A 19,249-nucleotide genomic window follows, 5' to 3' on the forward strand; every position below is an offset into this window, starting at 1 on the left:
GCTTTTCCCCAGCAAGCACAGTCAGACCCACCTTCTGCTGGGCCTCAGTGGGCACTAGATGTACCCAACTAAGTGTATTTGTTGAATGAATGAGTGAAGGAATGAATGAATGACATGAAAAAAATATGATTTGGAATAGTAAAAAAATATTTATCATTTACTAAAAATTCCCTGTCACATTCCAAGGAAGGACCATTGCCTGTGGGTATGCAGTCACAAGTAGGCAACAGCCAAAAGAGAGTTAAAATCCCCCTCATTTCAATTTCAATTTCATTTAATTAATTTAAATTTCCCTGCCTTATCCACGAGATAAGAGATGGGAGTGTTGCAGTTAGATGCAGGACCCAGACAGGCTCCAGCCCCTGCCATGGGCGGGGCAGAGAGGGACAGGAGGTGAGGCAGAGCCACTGCCAAGAAGAAAATATGAGTGATGGGGGAGGGGCAGAGGCACCCAGCAGAAATCTTCCTTAACTTCCTGTCATTTGCAGTGGGAGCCCTTATGAGCCTCTCCACAGAAACTTCCATAAGGATGCATTCAAACCTGCTTTCCTCACCAGTGTTCAAAGAATCCTGGATTAGTTCTTAGGGGAGGGATATGCCAAAGGACTGAGTCCCATGTCAAGATGGGCACAGGGCCAGGAACAGAGACTGCCCATGTGCCCTGTTGTGCCTGGGTTACAGAGGAGAGATAGTGGGGACAGAGACAGAGAGAAGGAAGGAGGAGAAGGGAAAGAAGGAAGGAGGAAAAAGAGCGGAAGGACAAAAAGAAGGAAAGAAAGAAGGAGGGAGGGAAGGAGGAGGGGGAGAGGGAAAGAAGAAGGAGGGAGGGAAGGGAGGAAGGAAAGAAAGAAGGAGGGAGGAAAGGAGGAAGGAAGAAAGGGAAGGGAAGAGAAGGGAAGAAGGGAGAAAGGAAGGAGAGGGAGGAAGGAGGGAAAGGAGGAAGGAAGGAAAGGAAGGGAAAGAGGAAAGAAGGAGGGAGGGAGGGAACAGAAGGAAGGAAAGGAAGGAAGGGAGGAAGGAAGGGGGAAGGAGGGAGGGAGGGAAGGAGAGGGAGAGAGAAAAGTAGGGAGGGAGGGAAGAGAGGGAGAAAGGAAAGTAGGGAAGGAAGGAAGGAAGGAAGGAAGGAAAGAAGGAAGGAAGGAAGGAAGGAAGGAAGGAAGGAAAAGGTTTTCAGGGGGATTTTGAGCCTTTGCCTAGTGTACCCGAGGCAGCCAATTCAATAGTAACAACCACTTCTTGTCTCATTTTAAAATATTTGGGGGATAAGAAAATTAAAACTTACGTCACCCAAAAATAAGTAATCAGGTCTAAGGAGCTGAAAATTTGGAAAAGTTGTCTTGTAAATGTGGCTAGAAAGGGATTAAGGATGAGGTACAGAGAGGCACGTGTCTTTGATTTTCTTTTATAATCTCCTTTGAACTCTTTGTGCTCAGATCTCCCAATCCCTGTAGCAATTTCCTCCAAGTTCTTGGGAAAGAGAATCCAATCCTGTCAGGATGCTTTGCTCCAACTGGAAATGAGTGGCTCCCTTCCTCCATGCTGATAAATCATGGGCCTAGTTATTATTTATTCGTTTTAGTTCTAAAAACAGCCTTTGCCTGTGCTCTTAGGGCCATAAGCCATCATAAATAATGGGCACTTCCAATAAACAATCCAAATCCACTTGATAGGCCACTAAATCAGCTGGATGCCCCCACCTCAGAGAAGCTCTAAAGCCATGGTCTGCGCTGAGCTGAGCCTTCTGGGGAAGGAAGCCTGCAGGGAACAGCAACGCAGATAACTGGGGTACGGGTAGGGAGTATCAAAGCCCCGAAGCTCCGGTTGGACTGCTGGATCTCGCTCCGCAGCCAGCACGGGAAGCCTCATCTGTCTATGACAGAGGCTACATGACTCAAGAAGTAGGGCAAGTTCTCCCAGAGTCCACTTGGGATGGGGTGATGTCTTCGGGCCAAGAAGAACAATCTATAGTTCAGGCCACTGGCAGGGTCCCTTAGGAAGATACAGACCTCTGGAGTGGCCTGAAGCCGAGCCCATGAGAAAACGGCCCAGAGCCTTATGCTTCAGAAAACTCCAAACACGGTGCCTTCGCACTGTGACCGCTACGGGGGTAGACCGGGAGGGAGTCCACATGGAGCGCGCGTGAACAGGTAGAAGGCAACCCCTCTCCACCCTTATTCGCTCCTGAAATCCCATGTCCCCCAGAAAGTCACCCCGCATTGATCAGAGGCTTTCTGAGGGTTTCGCCTGCTCCGGACCTGCTGAGGCAGCTTCCCAACAGAGGGCAGACTCTATCCAGGACCACAAGGGCCATCGGATTGAATTCCTGGGCCGAGCCATGGCCCAGCCCCTTTTCTCTTAAGTGTTAAACCTCTGGGGCCTTGTGTCATGAAAAAATATGAGTACAAATGATCCAGCTGTAAACTGCCTTGGAAAATAATTAGTAGGAAAGCCCAAGTTAGTCCCAGGGGGCAGCTCAGAATTCAAAGTACCCAAAGCTCCATCCTAATCATATGGAAACGTCATGGCCCGCAAGAGGATGCCAGCTGCGGGATCTAAATTTTCGAAAAGCAGCTCAGTACCCCTGGAGCCCACAACAGCCTGGCCAGCACAGATGCAGGGAGCAGGAGATGTCCGAGTGTGTATTTCAAGTAGTACCAGCCCCAGCCTGAGGCTCTGGGGCTGAGTCAGAAGGCTAAGGTGTCCGCTCCTCTCCCTGCCTCTCCCTCAGGGCAGATCAAGCTTTTGCAAATAGCAATGTTTTCTGACAGCCCTACCACCTAGCCTTCCCTTTGTGTGTGTGTGTGTGTGTGTGTATGTGTGTGTGTGTGTGTGCGCGTGTGTTTGTGGGGGTGGGGGTAGGTGTGTCTCAGCCTCCTGTGTGATGCTGTTGCCATGTTTGGGCCACGGGGAGGGGATCACTGCAGGAAAAGCCAGCCAGCTAGGTAATTAAGCAGCCCATGCACTGCCTCAGGGAGCGGAGAGCCCCAGCACTGGAGATTCGGGATAGGTGCTCCCTAGATACTCCTGCAGCCCTAGAGAGGATCTTTGTGTAAGGGACACCTCCCTTAGAGTCAGGAAGATGACTCTGGCTCCCGAAGGGATGGGAGAACTACTGTGTGTCTAGCAGCCTTGCCCAAGGTGACAGCACCACAAGGCACCTCATTTTAAGAAAGAAGGAGACTAAGTAGGCAGGGAGCACCTGGGAAGGGGGAGAAGAGAGAGAGGGGAGAGACTGATTGATCCCATTACGGGCCACTGTGTGCCAGGCACTGTATAGGCACTTGACACGGATTCCCCATCTGACTGATACAGTGGCGCTACTAGGACTGTCTCCCCGTGGCAATGAGAGAAGCAGGGAGAGAACAGGTAGGTAGGTGTGCCTGGTTTGTGACCACAGACACTCCTGAGGGTCATCTCGCAAACACACTGGTCTGGAAACCAAGCCCAGTGAGTGGGAAGAGAGTCATGCCACCTTAGCCCATCTCCTCGTCTTCCCAGGGAAGGCAGCTCAGAGGGAATGTTCTATCTTTTTCATCCTTTTTTTTGTTCAACAAATATTTCTCAAGGGGCTATTACGTGCCAGGCATATGGTGGTGGCCAGAACAATATGCTCCCGGCCGTGTGGAGCTTACAGTCTAGAAGAGGGGCGCAGAAAAACATACCATTCTGGAGAGCAAGGAGGATAAAAGGCAGTGAGATGAGGAGAAGAAAAGGGGGGCAGGAAAGCTGTTTGAGTCAGAGTGGTCAAGAAAGGCCTCTGGGGAGCTGACCTCTCTGCTGAGGCCCCAGGGATACTGTGGAGCCAGTGCAGAGGGGCTGGGGAGGAGCCGGGGTGGCAGCCTCAGGGGAGGGCTGTGGACGGGAGAGCTCGACAGACAGGAACGGAAAGGCCCCAGGGACTGGAGCATTCTGAGCAAGGAGAAAGCATTTATTAGGCAGTAGAGCTGGAGGGGAAGCAGGGGCAGGTCAGTGGGCCTCCACAGGCCACAGGAAGGACTCTAGACCTCACTGGAAGCACAATGGGAAGTCGCCTTGGGGTTCTGTAGAGGGAAGGGATAGAGCAAGATTAGATTTTTAAAGGATCACAGAAAATGAGCTGTGGATATGTGTGTGTGTGTGTGTGTGTGTGTGTGTGTGTGTGTGTGTGTGGAGGGGGGGCAGTCACAGAACCAGAGAGACCAATGAGGAGTCCAGGCAAGAGATGACCAGTATTACGATGGAAACTGTGAACAGTGGTCAGATCTGGGGTATGTTTGAAGGTGGACTGGGCTATACTTAACAGACTGGAATCTAGGTGTGGAAAAAAAAGAGAGAGCGAGGGGGGTCCAGGACGACACTCGGGTTTGGGTATGAGCGTGGTTGGTGGTTCCGGTTCCTGAGACGGAAAATAAATGGGTGAGAAGTAACAGGTTTGGAGGAAAAATTAAGAGTTCAAAGTTGGACACACGGCGTCCTTGGACCTCCGCGCTTTTGTCCGCCCGGGGCCATGCCCCCATCGGGGAGGAGCACAGCACCAACTTCAAACCATCCTTCTAAGCGCCCAGACAGGTTCCAGCTTCGAGGAACCAGAGCCTCGAGCCAGTCGCGGCCTCATGTGGACGGTGCACCGGGTGATGCCCCAAGTGCTTCCCGCGTCTGGTCTTCTGTGTTCTGTGACACAAGTCGCAAGGCTGTAACAGAAGAGCAGACCAAGACCTTGGGCTGGAAGGACTTCTCGGTCCCAGTGATTTCCTTTGCCGAGCCTCACTGTCCTAACATCTCTTGGAAACACTGAGGGAAATCAAGCGTGGAGAGCACCAAGCAGAGGGGAAGGGCTCAAACGTCTGCTTGAGGAGTGTAGCAGAGCACTGTAGTGGGCGTGTAATCTGCACATCTGTCTCCTCTTTAGTGAGAGAGGTGCCAGCACGTTACCTAAAACTCTCTGACGGAGTCCTCCTAGAAGGTCGGGGTGGGCATCGCTTGGGCTGGTGAGGGCCCCCGGAGGTGCTGAGGGTAACCTCTGTCTGAGGGGGATGAAGAAGGGTAGCATCAGATTACTGGGCTGTGCAAGTTTAAGAGGAGAAGTTGTATGCTCCTCGGGTGGACTTCCCGGGGGAAAAGAGAGGCCTCGGTCCTGGGTCTGTGGGACGGAGGGCATCCTGGAGGTGGGGGTGGAGGTGAAAGCAGGGGACCATGACGGCAACAGCCCCTCCACTGAGCCTACTCTGGAGGGGAAGATCATCTTGCCTGGGGAGCATGGGCTGTCCGGGACCCGCAGTACAGAAGGAGCCTCTCCGCAAGGGCCCAGCCACTTCCGTCAGGTGGGACAGGGCCGGTGTCCAACAGCAATGGTGTGTAGCAGTGAGACCCGAAAGAGCGGAGGCTGCCATACTGCAGGGACTTCCCTGTTTAAACAAGGATGTTGGCCCGACCGCCTCTACTACTCAAGATCCCAGCAGGAAACAGAATTCACCTCAGGTGGTTCAAAGGAAGTTCATCTAAGGAAGGTTCTACTTAGAGCAGCAAAGGGGTGAGAAGAAGAAGTGGTGTCCCTGGAGCCCAAGAAGGACCATGAATGACGACTCATCCCGTAGAAGCCGTGGTTAGGAAAGGAGGCAGCTCTGCCAGAGATGGGGGAGAAGCAGTGCGGAACCAGCCCCAACTCCCTCTCCTGCCCGCTGAGCTTCCTCCTGCTCTCCCACGGCTTCCTGTCTGCTGAACCCAACTGGAAGTCAGAGTCGGGGAGCCCCTGTGATACCAGCTGCTGGGCCTGGGGGCGCAGGACATGGCAAAGAAGCAGGGGGAAGGGGTCTGGAGAGAAAGCACGGCAAACCGACCATGCCCATCATACTCCTTTCTCTTCTAACGGTTTAAGTCTTGAGTCAGGGTTCTCAGAAACCTCCAAGGAGAGGAATATACTGGACTTCCTGCTAACAGGAGAGAGGAGTGCTTCCGTGATTAACCGGAAACATGAAAGAGACATGTTCCTAGCTACAGCTCAAGTTTGGGAAGGAATTCTTGCCAGTTGTATTAAACTACTATAGGTAGCATGTTACCACTAATAGTTTCCTATAACTGGAATGAATGGTGCCACGAACTTGGGCTGTAACCATGATCGGGTCTCTTTTATCATTAGCGGCAGCCTCCCATGGTCCTTGTCCCTCCCAGACAACATTCACAAGACTTCACGCCCACAGCACTGAGGGGGCCCCCAGACAATGGCAGGACCCCCTCGTGCCACACCCTTCCCGTGGCCTCACAGCCGGCAGGCAGGAGGCTCTTCCTGAGGCCACCCAGAGAGTCAGGAGCTGGGGGCAGAGCACGAACACAGCCCCACAGACCTGACTCTCAGGCCAGATTTCAAATTACCGGCACTACAGTCTCCCCCCGCCCCCACCCCCACCCCGGGAAGGCACGCGTCCTGGCCCACACGCATCTACACGCGTCCACACGTATCCCTGCTGTGAAAGCACGTTCCCAGGCAGGCCGAGGCTGCAGTGAAGCCGACCTCCCTTGTCCCAGTACTCGGAGCCAACAAAGCAGTGATTTCCTCTGACTCTGAAAACGCACGTTGTCCACATTTGAGGGAAAATTAGATCCATCCGGGTATGTCCAAAATGTTCTTCTTTAAAGAATTTCTGATGTCCTGGCAGCCTTTGGTACTGAGCTTCCTCTCCCTTTTTTCCCTCCCTCTCTTTTCTCCTTAGTTGTAATAGACTGGCTTTCCCTGGGGATAGCTTAGAACTGGATACAAAATTTTAGACTGAGGCATTTCAATTTTTGAAAAAAAAATTTTTTTTAATTTAATAAAGCACACGAGACACCTGAGCCTGGGAACCTATGCAGGTGTCCTCATGTGCGTGGGCCTAGGAGGCAGGAGACACTGCATGCAGAGCTCCCTCTGAGTCTCCCTGTCCCTCCTGAGACCCCTGCCACCTGCCACTCACTTGGGTGGGAGCATTGCCTCGTAAACCTCCTGGAGCCTCTCGTGGTATTTTCTTTAGCTTTCTCAACACCTCTAGAACTTCCTGACAAGGACAGCTACATATTACCAGACAGGAGAGTGTCATGGTCTCAGCAGAGGCCTGACTCACCCCCTACCAGCCCCATGACCTCGGGCCTGTTATTCGTCTGTGGCTCAGTCTTCTGACTCTAAAATGGGCATGTTAAGACCCCCAACGCCCTGGGGGCTCTTTTGAGGATTAAATATACCGATAAACCGGAAGTGCTTAGAGCAGTGTTTGGCGTGCAGTGCACACACACACACACACACACACACCACCACCACCACCACCACTAACCATGTGCTCACAGTCAATTCCTAACCCTCCTCAGGCTTCCCAGAAGTGAAACAGAAGCGATGACCAATTCCTGGCCCTATGGTGAAGATTCCATGGCATAATGTGTGTACAATGCCCACCAGTGCCCGGTACGTGGTGGTGGGCACTCCATTAAAACCAGGTCCTTTACCCCACCCCTCCTTTTGTTCACGTCCTGGCCCCACCTCAGTGGCCCCAGGGCGGCAACACTGCAGGACCTTCGCAATATTTAAACAACTCACAAACAGGGCCATCTTCACGAGAATTGGAGACTCTGACTTGACACAGTCACCATTCTTTGAGTACCTACAAGAAGCCCAGCCCTGCCACTGGGAGAGTGAAGGGTGAACTGCCCAGGCCCACACGCAACCAGCACTGTGCACAGTTCTGGAAGGGAGAGGAAGAGGAGGTAGAGGCGGCAGAGCTAGACAGCGAGGCTGATCCTGGTAAAAACAAGCTGCGGGCATCATGGTTATTCAGTCTAGGAGCCTGCTGTGAGCCCTGCCTCCCCCACTCTGCCTCCAGCTAGAAGATTTCCCCCCAACTAGAGTGCAGATAGGCTCCCCTTCTAGGCCATGCCTGACCTAGGCCTCTATCAGTCAGGATAAGACCCTACAGTTTTCAGGAGCAGGAGACATTCTGCTCCCTCTCTGTGGGCTCAGAAGCTTGCTGCCTCAAAGGCATGGTATCGCCCTGTGTCCCAAGGAGGAAGCTGCTATTGTCTGTGTGTTTGTGTGCCCCCCAAATTCATAGGCTGAAAACCTAATCCCGGATGTGACGGTATTAGGAGGTGGCGCCTTTGGAAGGGGCTGCGGCCATGAGGGTGGAGTGCCCTTGTAAAAGAGGCTCCAGAGAGGCCCCCGCTCGCTCTGCCATGTGAGGTCAAAGCCAGAAGTCTGTGGCCGGGGAGAGGCCCCTTCCCCAGCCCTGCTGGCATCTGATCTCAGACTTCCAGCCTCCAGAGTAGGAGAAACACATTTCCTCTGTTTATAGCCACTCTGTGGGATTCTGGGATGGCAGCTGAACAGACTAGGACTGAAACATGCCTCGAGCTCATCTACTTGGTGACCCTTGTCACCTTGCCTCATCCCCTGGCCTCCCAGGACATCTGAGCCCTGTCTGATTGGCCTGGGAATCTGAGGTCCTGATGTCCTGGCCAGCTCTTGTTTGTTTCCCATACCAGGAGCCAGACCCTTTCCTAGAACCACCACCTGGGACCCCTTCAAGAATGAACAGATCAGTGGGCACCATCCAGTTCCATCCATTCACTGGGATCCTCCCAAACTAATCACTGATGCTGCTGAACCAGGCTACACATCTTACAATAGGGGGCGTTGGCTGCCAAGGGCCCAAGCTTCATCCACTTTTCCCCAAGGACCCCATCCCTCCACCGCAGGTTCGAGCTCCATCCCTGCCCCGCCAGGGCTGCGTAGCCACCAGCCCATGATCATTGTTATATGGCAGCCAGGGAGACAATTACTGCTGTTATCTACCACGGCAAAGCCAACTCTTGGCAAATTCTAGTTTTTTGGTCATAAATATTTGTAGCAAGAATGGACCTCAGATAGGCCTGGTGTCTGGGCCTGTTGGGGGATGCTCCCAAGAAATTGGTCTTCACCACCCAGCCTTGCAGGAAACATTTGGGAACTTGTTGGGGTTGTTTACACCAGCTGTTTGCACCTGGTGAGCAAGGCGGCCATCACAGCCTCCTCATCAATCAGGAGATCTGAGGCAAGAAGCCAGACGGGTATTAAAGCCAGCGTGAGAATGGCAAAGGAAGCCCCTAAGCCTGGCAGAATCCTCGTTCCATTAGGTGGCATTATTCACAGCTTTCTGTCCCCAGGGAGGCCTGGGGACTGCACAGCCACACCTCTGCCTGCAGGTGCAATGGGCACCCCCGCTGTGCACGGCCACCTCCGTCGGTGGGGTCGCACACACCCTCGGCCATTAAGGATGTGTCAATTCTTCTGATGCCTTTGTTGCATCTTTCTGTCACCGTCCCATCAAGACAACTTCACATTTACCGTCTTCATCTCTAAATTTCCTCAAATCCTTTAGTAAATAGGAAATAACGATCGCATAAATGCAGGATGCCTAGCCTATGGGCATTCCCTGAAAACAAATTTTTGAATGCACAAACGAAGACAGAGATGGATTTAGTCCATAACTAAGTCGACAAAGTTGTGCTAAGATCTGTGAGGCAGGCCCCGCGTCGGGGATGCAAAGAAATGTAAGAGTGAGTAGCTGTCCTCTAGGGCTCTGTGGCCTGGCTGGAGCCAGCAAGAGAGAACTTTCCTGCCCAGGGAATGTGCACGCACGTCTACACATTTTCCTGTCGCTTCACAGTTAGGCTGCTTCCAGCCAGCGTGCTGTGAGCAGAAGTGAGGGACGGCGCTCCTGGACTGGAACATCTCACAGCCGACGTGGCATCCACGTGGCCTCCATCGGTCCTGGTCCTTGAGCGGCTGTGAGAGCCCGAGCCCCCCTGCCCTGCCACCCTGGACATGGAGCATAAGTGAGGACAGATAAACAACTTCACATTATGTACCTGATTTATTTTAAGATTAATTTTTTACCCTGGCAGAGCCTCCTCTATTCCAAGACTAGTAAACACACAGACAAGTCCAGCGATGAGAGAAGACAGTGAGCAGATAAGGTGCCCCAACTTACTCACACCTGCTGGTTTATGGGCCACCCATCTATGGTGTGGTGTCCCCTCTTCCTAGAGCCCTCCCTCCAGGTCTCTGTGCACTGGTGCCTTCCTGTCGCCCCAGTCTCAGCCACCATGTTACCACCTCGACAGGCCTTTCCCGACCACCTGACCGGAGGGCACAACCCCAAACCACGGTCCCAGGACCGTTTTGCTTTCTCACCCTCACTGACATGTTCCCGCTCACTGTCTATCTTTCCCCCACTACAGCGTAAGCACAGTGAGAGCAGGGACCATGTCTTCCTTGTCTGCAGCTGCATTCCCAGAATTGCGCCTGGCACAACGTAGGCAATCCTCCAGGGGGTGAACGAGTGAACACGTGATCTGCACCCGAGGAGTTCAGAATTGGGTGGGAAGAAACTTCCCGAGGGCTGAGTGTCCAGAAAAGGATGGGGGAGACAGGCCTCTCAAGGTCCTTTAAAAGGAGGGTCACTGAGGGCTGTTAGAGTGCTTGCAGCAGCCTAAGCACAGCCCAGCAGTGGGAACACACAGTCATCTGGGGTGACCGTGAGTGGAGTGGGTCACCAGGGTGCAGGAGGACACTGGGAAGAAAGTGCCTGAGAGCCTCAAATGCTAGTTTATATTTGACCCAAGACCAAAAGGAAACGCTCTATGGGAGCTAATGGGAGGGGTGCTCCCCTCCCGCAGGCCAGGAAGAAAGTTTGAGAAAGACTGACTGGGTGGGATTTCCAAGCTAGAGGCCCAGAGAAAGTCCTTAGGCTATGACAACAGCCCACACAGAGGTGACAATCTGTGGACGGGAAGGAGGAAAATGATGAAGGAAGGATCAATAATTTTCATTCCAGAAAAGCTCCCTGTTTGCCCAATGCCACACATCCGGGGATGGGAGGGAGAAGGAGCCAGGCCCAGAGCTCAAAGGTTCCTTCCACCGGGCTCCTGAATTCAGTGGCCCTTCCACTATACAAAAACACCTCTCCGAGCCCTCTGGGAACACCCAGTGTAAGGCCGACAAGAGCAGCAATCTGGGGACGAGGCCCACGTGGGTTCCTGCACAGAGACCCAATACACCACTTCAATCCAGACAGTAAGAAACTCACATCAGCATCGCACAAAAGGTATTTGCATTTTAGAGGGAGATTCTGAGCGTGAACCTTCGTAAAATGAGGATATAATACTTCCCTTGCTGACCACCCACAGTTTTCGTGAGGATGAAAAGGGATAATGGAATTCTTTCAAGTTCCAAGCCGCTTTATGAGTATCACTGTCACAAAGCACAAATTGTGGTTGTTAGAATTTCATCTCCTTTCCAGGGCACAGACTTCCTTACTGGCCCCTGGCTTCACAGCCAGGAGGAGCCTACACTTTCTGGGTGAGGGAGGGAGTGCTATTTGAAACAGTGGATGTAGCTTCATGGTGTGGAAAGTGTTTTCCGGCCCAATGCAAAGAGAATTTGCCCAGCCGTGTACATGGGAGGTGCTCACTAAATACTTGTTAATGAGGTTTGGACTGTGGGCCACACTAGCTTCTAGGCCTCCCACTCTCTAAAGCCGTGGAAGACAAGTGACATAAAGCAATGCAGATGGGCGGCAGGGAGACGTTTCTGCACCATCCCTGGTTTCCTGCTCCTCTCTTCCTTCCTTCCTGCCCACACACTCAATAATCTTCTTTGCATTAGGCCTTCCCACCTCTCTCTTCTCCGGGGCATCCTACGTCCCTGCCAGGATAGTTTTGCAAACGTACAGCTCCAATCACATCACCCTCTTCAAAAACTCCCTAGTGGTGTGAGGTCAGAGCCCTTGCGGGGGATGGGGAACGTTTCCTTCCACTCCTGATGTCTCCCCGATGTGGAGGGAGAGGGCTTAGTAGTCATGCCTGCCTCATCTCCCCCACCTCTCTCATTTCCCCTCCTGGGGGACAGAAGCTTATCTCACCGGTCTGTCTGGAAGGTGACACTGGCATTCCTTGTCTACCCACTTCCTCTGCCCTTCCTCCTGGGAGCCAAGGGCCTGCAGGGAACAGGTGTTCTTCTGCCCACCCACCAAGTCCTAACACTGGCCAGGCTTCCCTGTCCTTTGCTGCCGGCCACTGGCGGGGAAGTCTGTCTGTCATCTGGTATTAGGAAGCCTATCTGGCTCTCCTGCCAAGCTGCTTCCTCCCACGTAGCCTTTTTTAGCTTTAAAAGTGAAATCTTGGCTTTTGCCTACATCTGACTTGGCCTGACATCTCAGCTGGTTCAGTGATCAGGCCAGAAAGATGGGTACTTTTTTATTGGATGACCCTTGGAGCTCCGGCCAACGCTTTCTCCTCGTCTATGAAAATAAGCAGAGTTCTCAGCCTGGTATCCAAGGTCTTCCACTGAAAACTCAGCTCTCAGTCAATGCTCTGGGTCTAGCTGCCCCCTCCACTGTGTCCTGGACGTGCCACAGACCCAAAAAGGAGCTGCCACGCTGGGCTCCTCTCGCATCCCGGATGCACTTCGTGTTTTCCTATTTCCATAGGCAGAGCTCTCGGCTCCTCCCCTGGCACCAAAATTCTCCCCTTCATCGTCCAAGCCCAGCCCATGTGCACCCTTCCATGTGCCTTTCCTGCCCCTGAGGGATCTGATCTCTCCCTCTCATTCTGTTCCCTCTGCAGGGAAACTCTTGTCCTCCTGCTCACTCCCTCCTCCCTCTGCACCTGCCTGTGTGAATACCACTTATCTGTGAGCAATCCAACTTGATGCCCTTGTCTCCAGCCTCCCCTGAGCCCCCAGGAGTGTTGGAGGCTCCCCCAAAGCGTTTCCATAGAATCCCAGAGACCACTAAACACACTGAACCGACATCCTCTACTGACTTTTCTCAAGAGACTTACTAAGGAACACAGATAACATTTATAAACATGCACACGCCTAAAGGGAGCAGAGCCTCCACTCTAGATGGTACCTTGGCTATAGCCACATAGAAATAAAAGCAATGCCCATTGTGAGTGGAGCCCAGGCAAGGGAAAGGCACCAAAAGAATCCCTTTGACTAGAATTAGTGAAACCTCTCTGGAATTTTCTGATCCTCTAGGGAAGGCTCTCTTGAAGACGGGGTTATCCTATCAAGTGTCTAGCTTCTAACTGGTCAGTGAATTAAAGACATCATATCATTAATTCAACTTTTCTGAGGTTAGTGAGAGGCTGACAGTCCTAGTGCCCAGATTCAACCAGGGAAAGAGGTGCATGCATCCAGGCCACCCAGGGTAAGTACCATGAGGAAAGGGTCTCAGCTCTCAGCCCTCCCCCTCGTAATAAGCACAAATGCCAAAAAGTGGCGCTCAGGCAACAGCAGGTTGCGGCTCAAATGACACGTCTGAATACGGAGGCCACCACATTTTTCTCACTGGCTTGAAGCTTGGGAAGTCTGATATGCCTCTTTGAAGTCTGCTCAGTGCGTGGGGAATGTGTGGATTTTCTGGGGCCTCGGCAATATGGGGATAGATAAGACCCTCCCAGGGCTCAAGTATCAAGAGCTTTCTCGACTCTGTAAACACCCCTGGGAAAGTGAGGAGGGCTAAAACGCTGAGATTTGTAACAGGAAGCGCTGAACCTGTCTTGCCTCTAGGTGAGGCTAAAGGGAAGAGACCCCATGGATGATTCTTAGGGGACAGTGAGGCAGTTAATCAACTTGGGCTGGAAGGCAACTGATAGAGAATGTTCTAGGGAAGATTTCTGCCTGAGGGGAGGCCTCTGGCAGGACCTGCGAGTACAGAACCACCGTACTTACCACCGTACTTCCTCATGTCTCCAATTAAAACCCACTGTACAAAGCATTTTGTCCCCGTTCCTCGTTCTCATTTTTGGTCACCACCACCAGAAACCTTGCACATGTTGCACTGACCATGTTCAAGGGGGCCTAGGGCAAACATGATTTGGTGACACCGTACCGATTTTGGTGAGCCACGCGGCCACAGCGCCATAGATCTCGTCCAGGATAAGGATGACCACGAGGTTGATGATGACTGCCGTTGCCGTCACCGTCACCCGGACATTGGAGCGCGTGGACTTGTTGAGAGACAGGGCCGCAGCGGTCGTGATGCGATACACGATGACCCCAAAGACAATGGAGAAGGTCAGGGCAATCTGTTTGGGAAACAGGCAGAGTCAGAGCTCAGCAGACAAGTATTGAGCAGCTCTACCTGCTCAGCCAACCGTCCTAGTCGCTACGTCAGGAACTACAGATCTGGAGTCCAGTCGTGCGCACCCTCTAAACTCGCATGCAAATCTTGAGGACAGGTGCACTGTCCGTGAGAGAGCGTCTTTCCTTTTTTATCAGATGCCAAATGGTTGGCAACACACACAAAACCCTAAGAATGAAAACGCTGGACACTGAGGTGTGTACAGCACACGTGACGTGAGTTCCTTCACTAGGGGCTTCCAATCGACTATGGACGTAAGCTGAACTCTTACTAAGCCACAGTGAGTAACACAAGAGAAGGTATCACGTGCTCAATGAAGGGACCGTACTCAGGAGAGAGGAGGCCAGCTGGAATAATGGCATAAACTGGGCTCTCGGTGAAGGGAAACGGAGCCACCGAAGGTGTCTTAAGCTGAGAAGCAGTGAGTTAGAGCTTCGGGATCTGGGTGCAGGAAGGCTGCCCAAAGGAGAATCAAGAGAGAGGAACGAGGAGTGAGATTTGTAGACTCTCGGTTCTCAGGGTGAACAAAATATCACTCTAAGATTTCTCTACCAGGCAACTATAATGGAGGACTCGGATTTCTCATTTGGTGCCAAAATCTCTGGCTGTTAGGTTGAAAGGAAAGTTTACCAGCCACTGGACCTCTAAGGGACCCCATTTCCTCCTTCTAGAACCTAAGAATAATAAACCCCTCTCCCAGACCAGCCCCTTTCCTCTCCCATCGCAGCCCAGAAAGGGCCATTTCCGTGAAGCGCAAGGATGTTCGGAGAAGAAAGTGCCCTGAGTGAGCTCTCAGAGAGGGCAGAGGGTGGAGACGGAACGTCTAGGTGTATAACCTGCTCAGAGAAAAATTCGGATTTGTTTTAGTCAAGCGAAGTCTTCTTTCTTAGAATTCTTTCTGCAGAGGAGGCTATGTAGGCAGTATTTCCCCTGGGGTCAGGGATGGGGGACTGGCACTGGCTGTGGAGAGCTACACAGAAACGTGGGGAGAAAGGTTCCCTCTGAAACTACAAACCGTCCTGGACTACGAGCTGCCTCCCTAGAAAGAAGGGGGAGGAGGGGAAAGGAAGGAGGGGAGGGGAGGGGAGGGGAGGGGAGGGGAGGGGAGGGGAGGGGAGGGGAGGGGGTTCTGGCTCAGGCAATGCTTTGCAAGCAGTGTGTAGGACATTGGGGGGCAAACGGGGAATGGGTTGCAGAGGAGTCTAGGTATGAATGTCATCATACCTCTAGGGGTGTCTGGGGATGCAGCCTTGGCTGTTTATCCCTGTGCGCCGTAAAAATATTAGTGTTTACCCTCTGGGCCCCCGTGTGAAAAAGAAGGCCTCACTAAGGCAGGCAGGATGGCGATGTTCTCTGGGTAGAGGGGGTGTCAGGGTGGAGGAGAGGTTAGATGGGAAGGACACTGTGTGGGAGGCCCCTCTTCTGACACGGGGTGGGGGTGGGAGCCGCAGAGGCCCCAGCCTCCAGGACTATGGAGGAATGACGACCTTGTAAGTGGGAAAACCTGGACATGACATCACTGCTCTCCAACAATGTAGACATTTTCACTTCCCATTCCTCTGGGATTGTCACTGCCAGACAGTAAGGGCCTGGAAAACGTGGTGTGAGATTCTTTTCCCCCAAAATCACTTTTGCAGTGAAGGCCGGTGATGGCGGTATTGATGGTGGCAGGGGTTGGGGGGGTGGTCAGGGCATCAAAGAGTGAGTGTGTGCGCATTTGGGGGTGGGTCTGGGGGAAAACAACAATGGCAAAAACATCCTTGGCTTTGGGGTCTTGGGGGTGGAGCACGGAGGAATGAGTGGGGAGGAGATCAGCTTCTATTCTTCTCTAAGAGGCCCAGCTGCTCAACTGGGGAAGGAAGAAAACTCTTCATTGCTACCCAGAGTGCACTCTGTGGACCTGCTGTATCAGCAGGGAGCTTGGGGAACGTGCAGGGTCTCAAGCACTGGCTCAGAATCTGCACTTAAACAAGATGCGCCTTCAAGTTCTGGAGGTACTGCTCTCTTAGGAAAGCCCTTTTCCCCACCCTCCCTTCCTCCTCGGCCCTACCTACAACACAGCCCTCCCCTCCCCAGCCCCCTGCTGCTGTTCTCTGCCATCCTGACTTCTCAGCCCCTGATTTCCCATGCCACTATGGCAACCAAGCTCTGCCCTGTCCTTCAGGGATTCCCACAAGCCCTTCAGGAATTACAATTCTCAAGCTGGAAGAGCCTGAAGAACACCAGCCCCGTCCCATGACCACTTTGCAGATGAGGAAATGGGCATGGAAAGAGAAGTGATTTGCTCAAGGTCACAAGGCGAGACTACAACCCTAGTCTCTGGGATTCTGGTAGGAGTTAAAGGATTTCAGCATTCAGGGAACGTCCACATCCAGCCTCTAATCTCATATATAAGGAAACTGAGGCCCAAGAAGCAGCAATATGATGGGTCCAAGGTCTGGGCAGTTCCTGGCAAAGCTGGGATGATAGCGGTGGTAACATCATCACGAACTAAACCAGTTGTGCTCTCTTGATTTTGTTATTCAATGCCCATCCCCACGAGCACTAATCCTTACAACAATAGCATCAAATATGTCTTTTGTGGGTGTGATGTACTGACCATCCAGGATCTGAACCCTACTGTGTGGCTCCCACATCTACAATCCCATCCTGACATTAGAACATAGGTCCTCTAGTACTAAATCCAGCACTGTTTTCACCACTCTGGCCGCAATGCTGATTTTGCTTATTAAATTCAGCAAATATATGCTGGGTATATTTCATGTTTGTGATCTGTCTCCCCTCAAATAGGCCAAAAGCAGGGACTGGTCTTGTACTGCATTCAGCACCTTGTGCCATTTTCATAGCAGCACCTTACTATAAAACCTGCTTGGTAAAGATTTGCCGGTCCCTAGCTCTAGGAACCTAGCTCCCATGCACATGGAAACGTCATCATGCTCCCCATTGCTTTTGGTGTTCTGATCCTGTAGCTTCACTTGTGGACATAGCCAAACTGTAACAAAAGCCAGGCTGTGGGGTCCAGAGACCATTTAACACTATGAGAGACAGGAAGGAGAACGAGCCTGGTCCCCACCCTCCAGGTCTTGCATTCTGAATCAAAGTGGAAAAATCATTGCACATATACAAGGATGAGCCTCGTAGCAGCTGGACAGAGTACAGGCTCAATTCACGTGCTTCATATGCTCTGAGCGGAGAGCGGAGGGATTAGAGAAAATCCCACGGAAGTCGTTTTGGGTCGGTTTCCTATGAGAAAGGCTTGGGGAAAAGAATTTTTAAAAAGCAAGCAGAAATGACAGGTCAGAAACAACCTGGACTGAACCAATGGGAGCGCACCCGTCTAGAGCAGGACATGGAATTAGTAGCTCAATTTTAAACCACACACACACCGACTTTATCATTGACATAATAAGTTGTCCCTGGCAACTTATTAATCTGATTAATTAACTTATCTTCTCATTCAGGCATTTATAAGCTACGTCTTGAGTGCCTCCTATGTGCCAGTCACCATGCTAAGTGGCAGGGATAAAGTAGCAAACAAATCACACAGGACCGCCTGCCCTTGCGCCACTGATCTTCTAGTGGGGAAAGACAGAAAACCAACTAGGAAATCACATCAAATAAATAGTATATCTAGTGTGATAAATACTATAGAAACAAAGAGAAACAGGAGTATAGGGATAGCTTGCAGTTTAAAATAGGGTGGTCAGGGGGCGCCTGGGTGGCAGAGCGGTTAAGCGTCTGCCTTCGGCTCAGGGCGTGATCCCGGCGTTATGGGATCGAGCCCCACGTCAGGCTCCTCCACTATGAGCCTGCTTCTTCCTCTCCCACTCCCCCTGCTTGTGTTCCCTCTCTCGCTGGCTGTCTCTATCTCTGTCGGATAAATAAATAAAATCTTAAAAAAAAAAAAAAGGGTGGTCAGGAAAGGCGCAGGTGAGGAGGTGACATTTCATCAAGGCTGTCACGGGGGAAGTCTGAGGGAAGGCGCTTTCGGCAGAGGGGGGCTAAGGGAGAAAGAACGGGAGCAGTGGGGGTGGAGAGGAGGACGCAGGACAAGGATGTGCAAGGGTGTACAGACAAGGATGTAGCACGAAGATGCTGGCTTCTATATCTCACGAGATGTGGAGGCTTAAGGGAATTTTGAGCAGAGAAGTGCCATGATTGATCTAGATTCTAAAAAGATGAGTCGGCTGATGATCTGTAGGGCACAATTAGGGGCCCCTTGCAACAAGCCAGGCACAGGAGCAGAGTTTCTGATGGCTGGTTCCCAATTCACAAGTTGAAGTAGATGACTGTCTTGGGCATGTGGGAGGGAAGCACCTAGCTTCCTAGGCACCTCGCTTAGAGCAAGGACACTGCTTTTGATAATCTCCTCCCACATATAAAGAAAACAAAGCAAGTTTAATTCAAAAAGGAAAGAAAGGGGTGCCTGGGTGGCTCAGTCGGTTGAGCATCCAACTCTTGATTTCAGCTCAGGTCCTGATCCCAGGGTTGTGGGGTTGAGCCCCGAGTTGGACTCCACGCTCAGCAGGGACTGTGCTTGGGATTTTCTCTCTCCCTTTGCCCCCGCCCCACCCTGCTCATGGGGAAGAGGAACACAGCACTGGGCCGTTGTTTTGTTCTCACCAACCCATGAAAAATATCCCCGCTGGTCTGGCAGACTGGCGTCCCTAAAACCCTGCCCATGGCCAGGGCCTCGGCATCTTTTGCCAAGACATAGTCACAGTGGGTGAAGGGGTGGGAGGATATTCAGTACTCACGTGTGTTGCAGTGGGTGCCTTTGGCTTACCCTAATTCTGTAAGGAAATCCCACTTGCTTATAGATACCACCATGACTGTTTATCTCCCTCTCCCCACCTTGTTCTAGGGCAGGGCCAAGCCCTTCTCTTTAGAAGACTGAGACTTTTTTTTAAATGAAAAAAAAAAAAAAAGAGGAAAAATTAGCACAAAATAAAGATTTTTAAAAATCTAATAGATAGGAAACTATATAATTTATTGTCCAACCTGTAATACTTTTGAAGTAAATGGAGTGCTATTAATCCTTATCTCAGTTAACCTAAGAGTACCTGACTGAAAAGGGGTGATCTTTTTTTTAAGATTTTATTTATTTATTTGACAGAGAGAGA

General features: G+C 51.8%; 1 protein-coding gene across 2 annotated transcripts in view; it reads right to left on the minus strand.

The window, feature by feature from the left end:
- The window catches only part of ANO2 (anoctamin 2), a 340,386-nt gene that overhangs the window by 53,627 nt on the left and 267,510 nt on the right, over positions 1-19,249 (minus strand). For both annotated transcript variants that reach the window (XM_044385290.3, XM_057319039.1), the window contains one exon: positions 13,875-14,070. In XM_044385290.3, the coding sequence (XP_044241225.3) occupies positions 13,875-14,070 (196 nt within the window). The remainder of the gene's footprint in view (positions 1-13,874; positions 14,071-19,249) is intronic.

This window comes from Ursus arctos, unplaced genomic scaffold (genome assembly GCF_023065955.2).
Source record: "Ursus arctos isolate Adak ecotype North America unplaced genomic scaffold, UrsArc2.0 scaffold_26, whole genome shotgun sequence".
In the NCBI taxonomy this organism is placed as follows: domain Eukaryota; kingdom Metazoa; phylum Chordata; class Mammalia; order Carnivora; family Ursidae; genus Ursus; species Ursus arctos.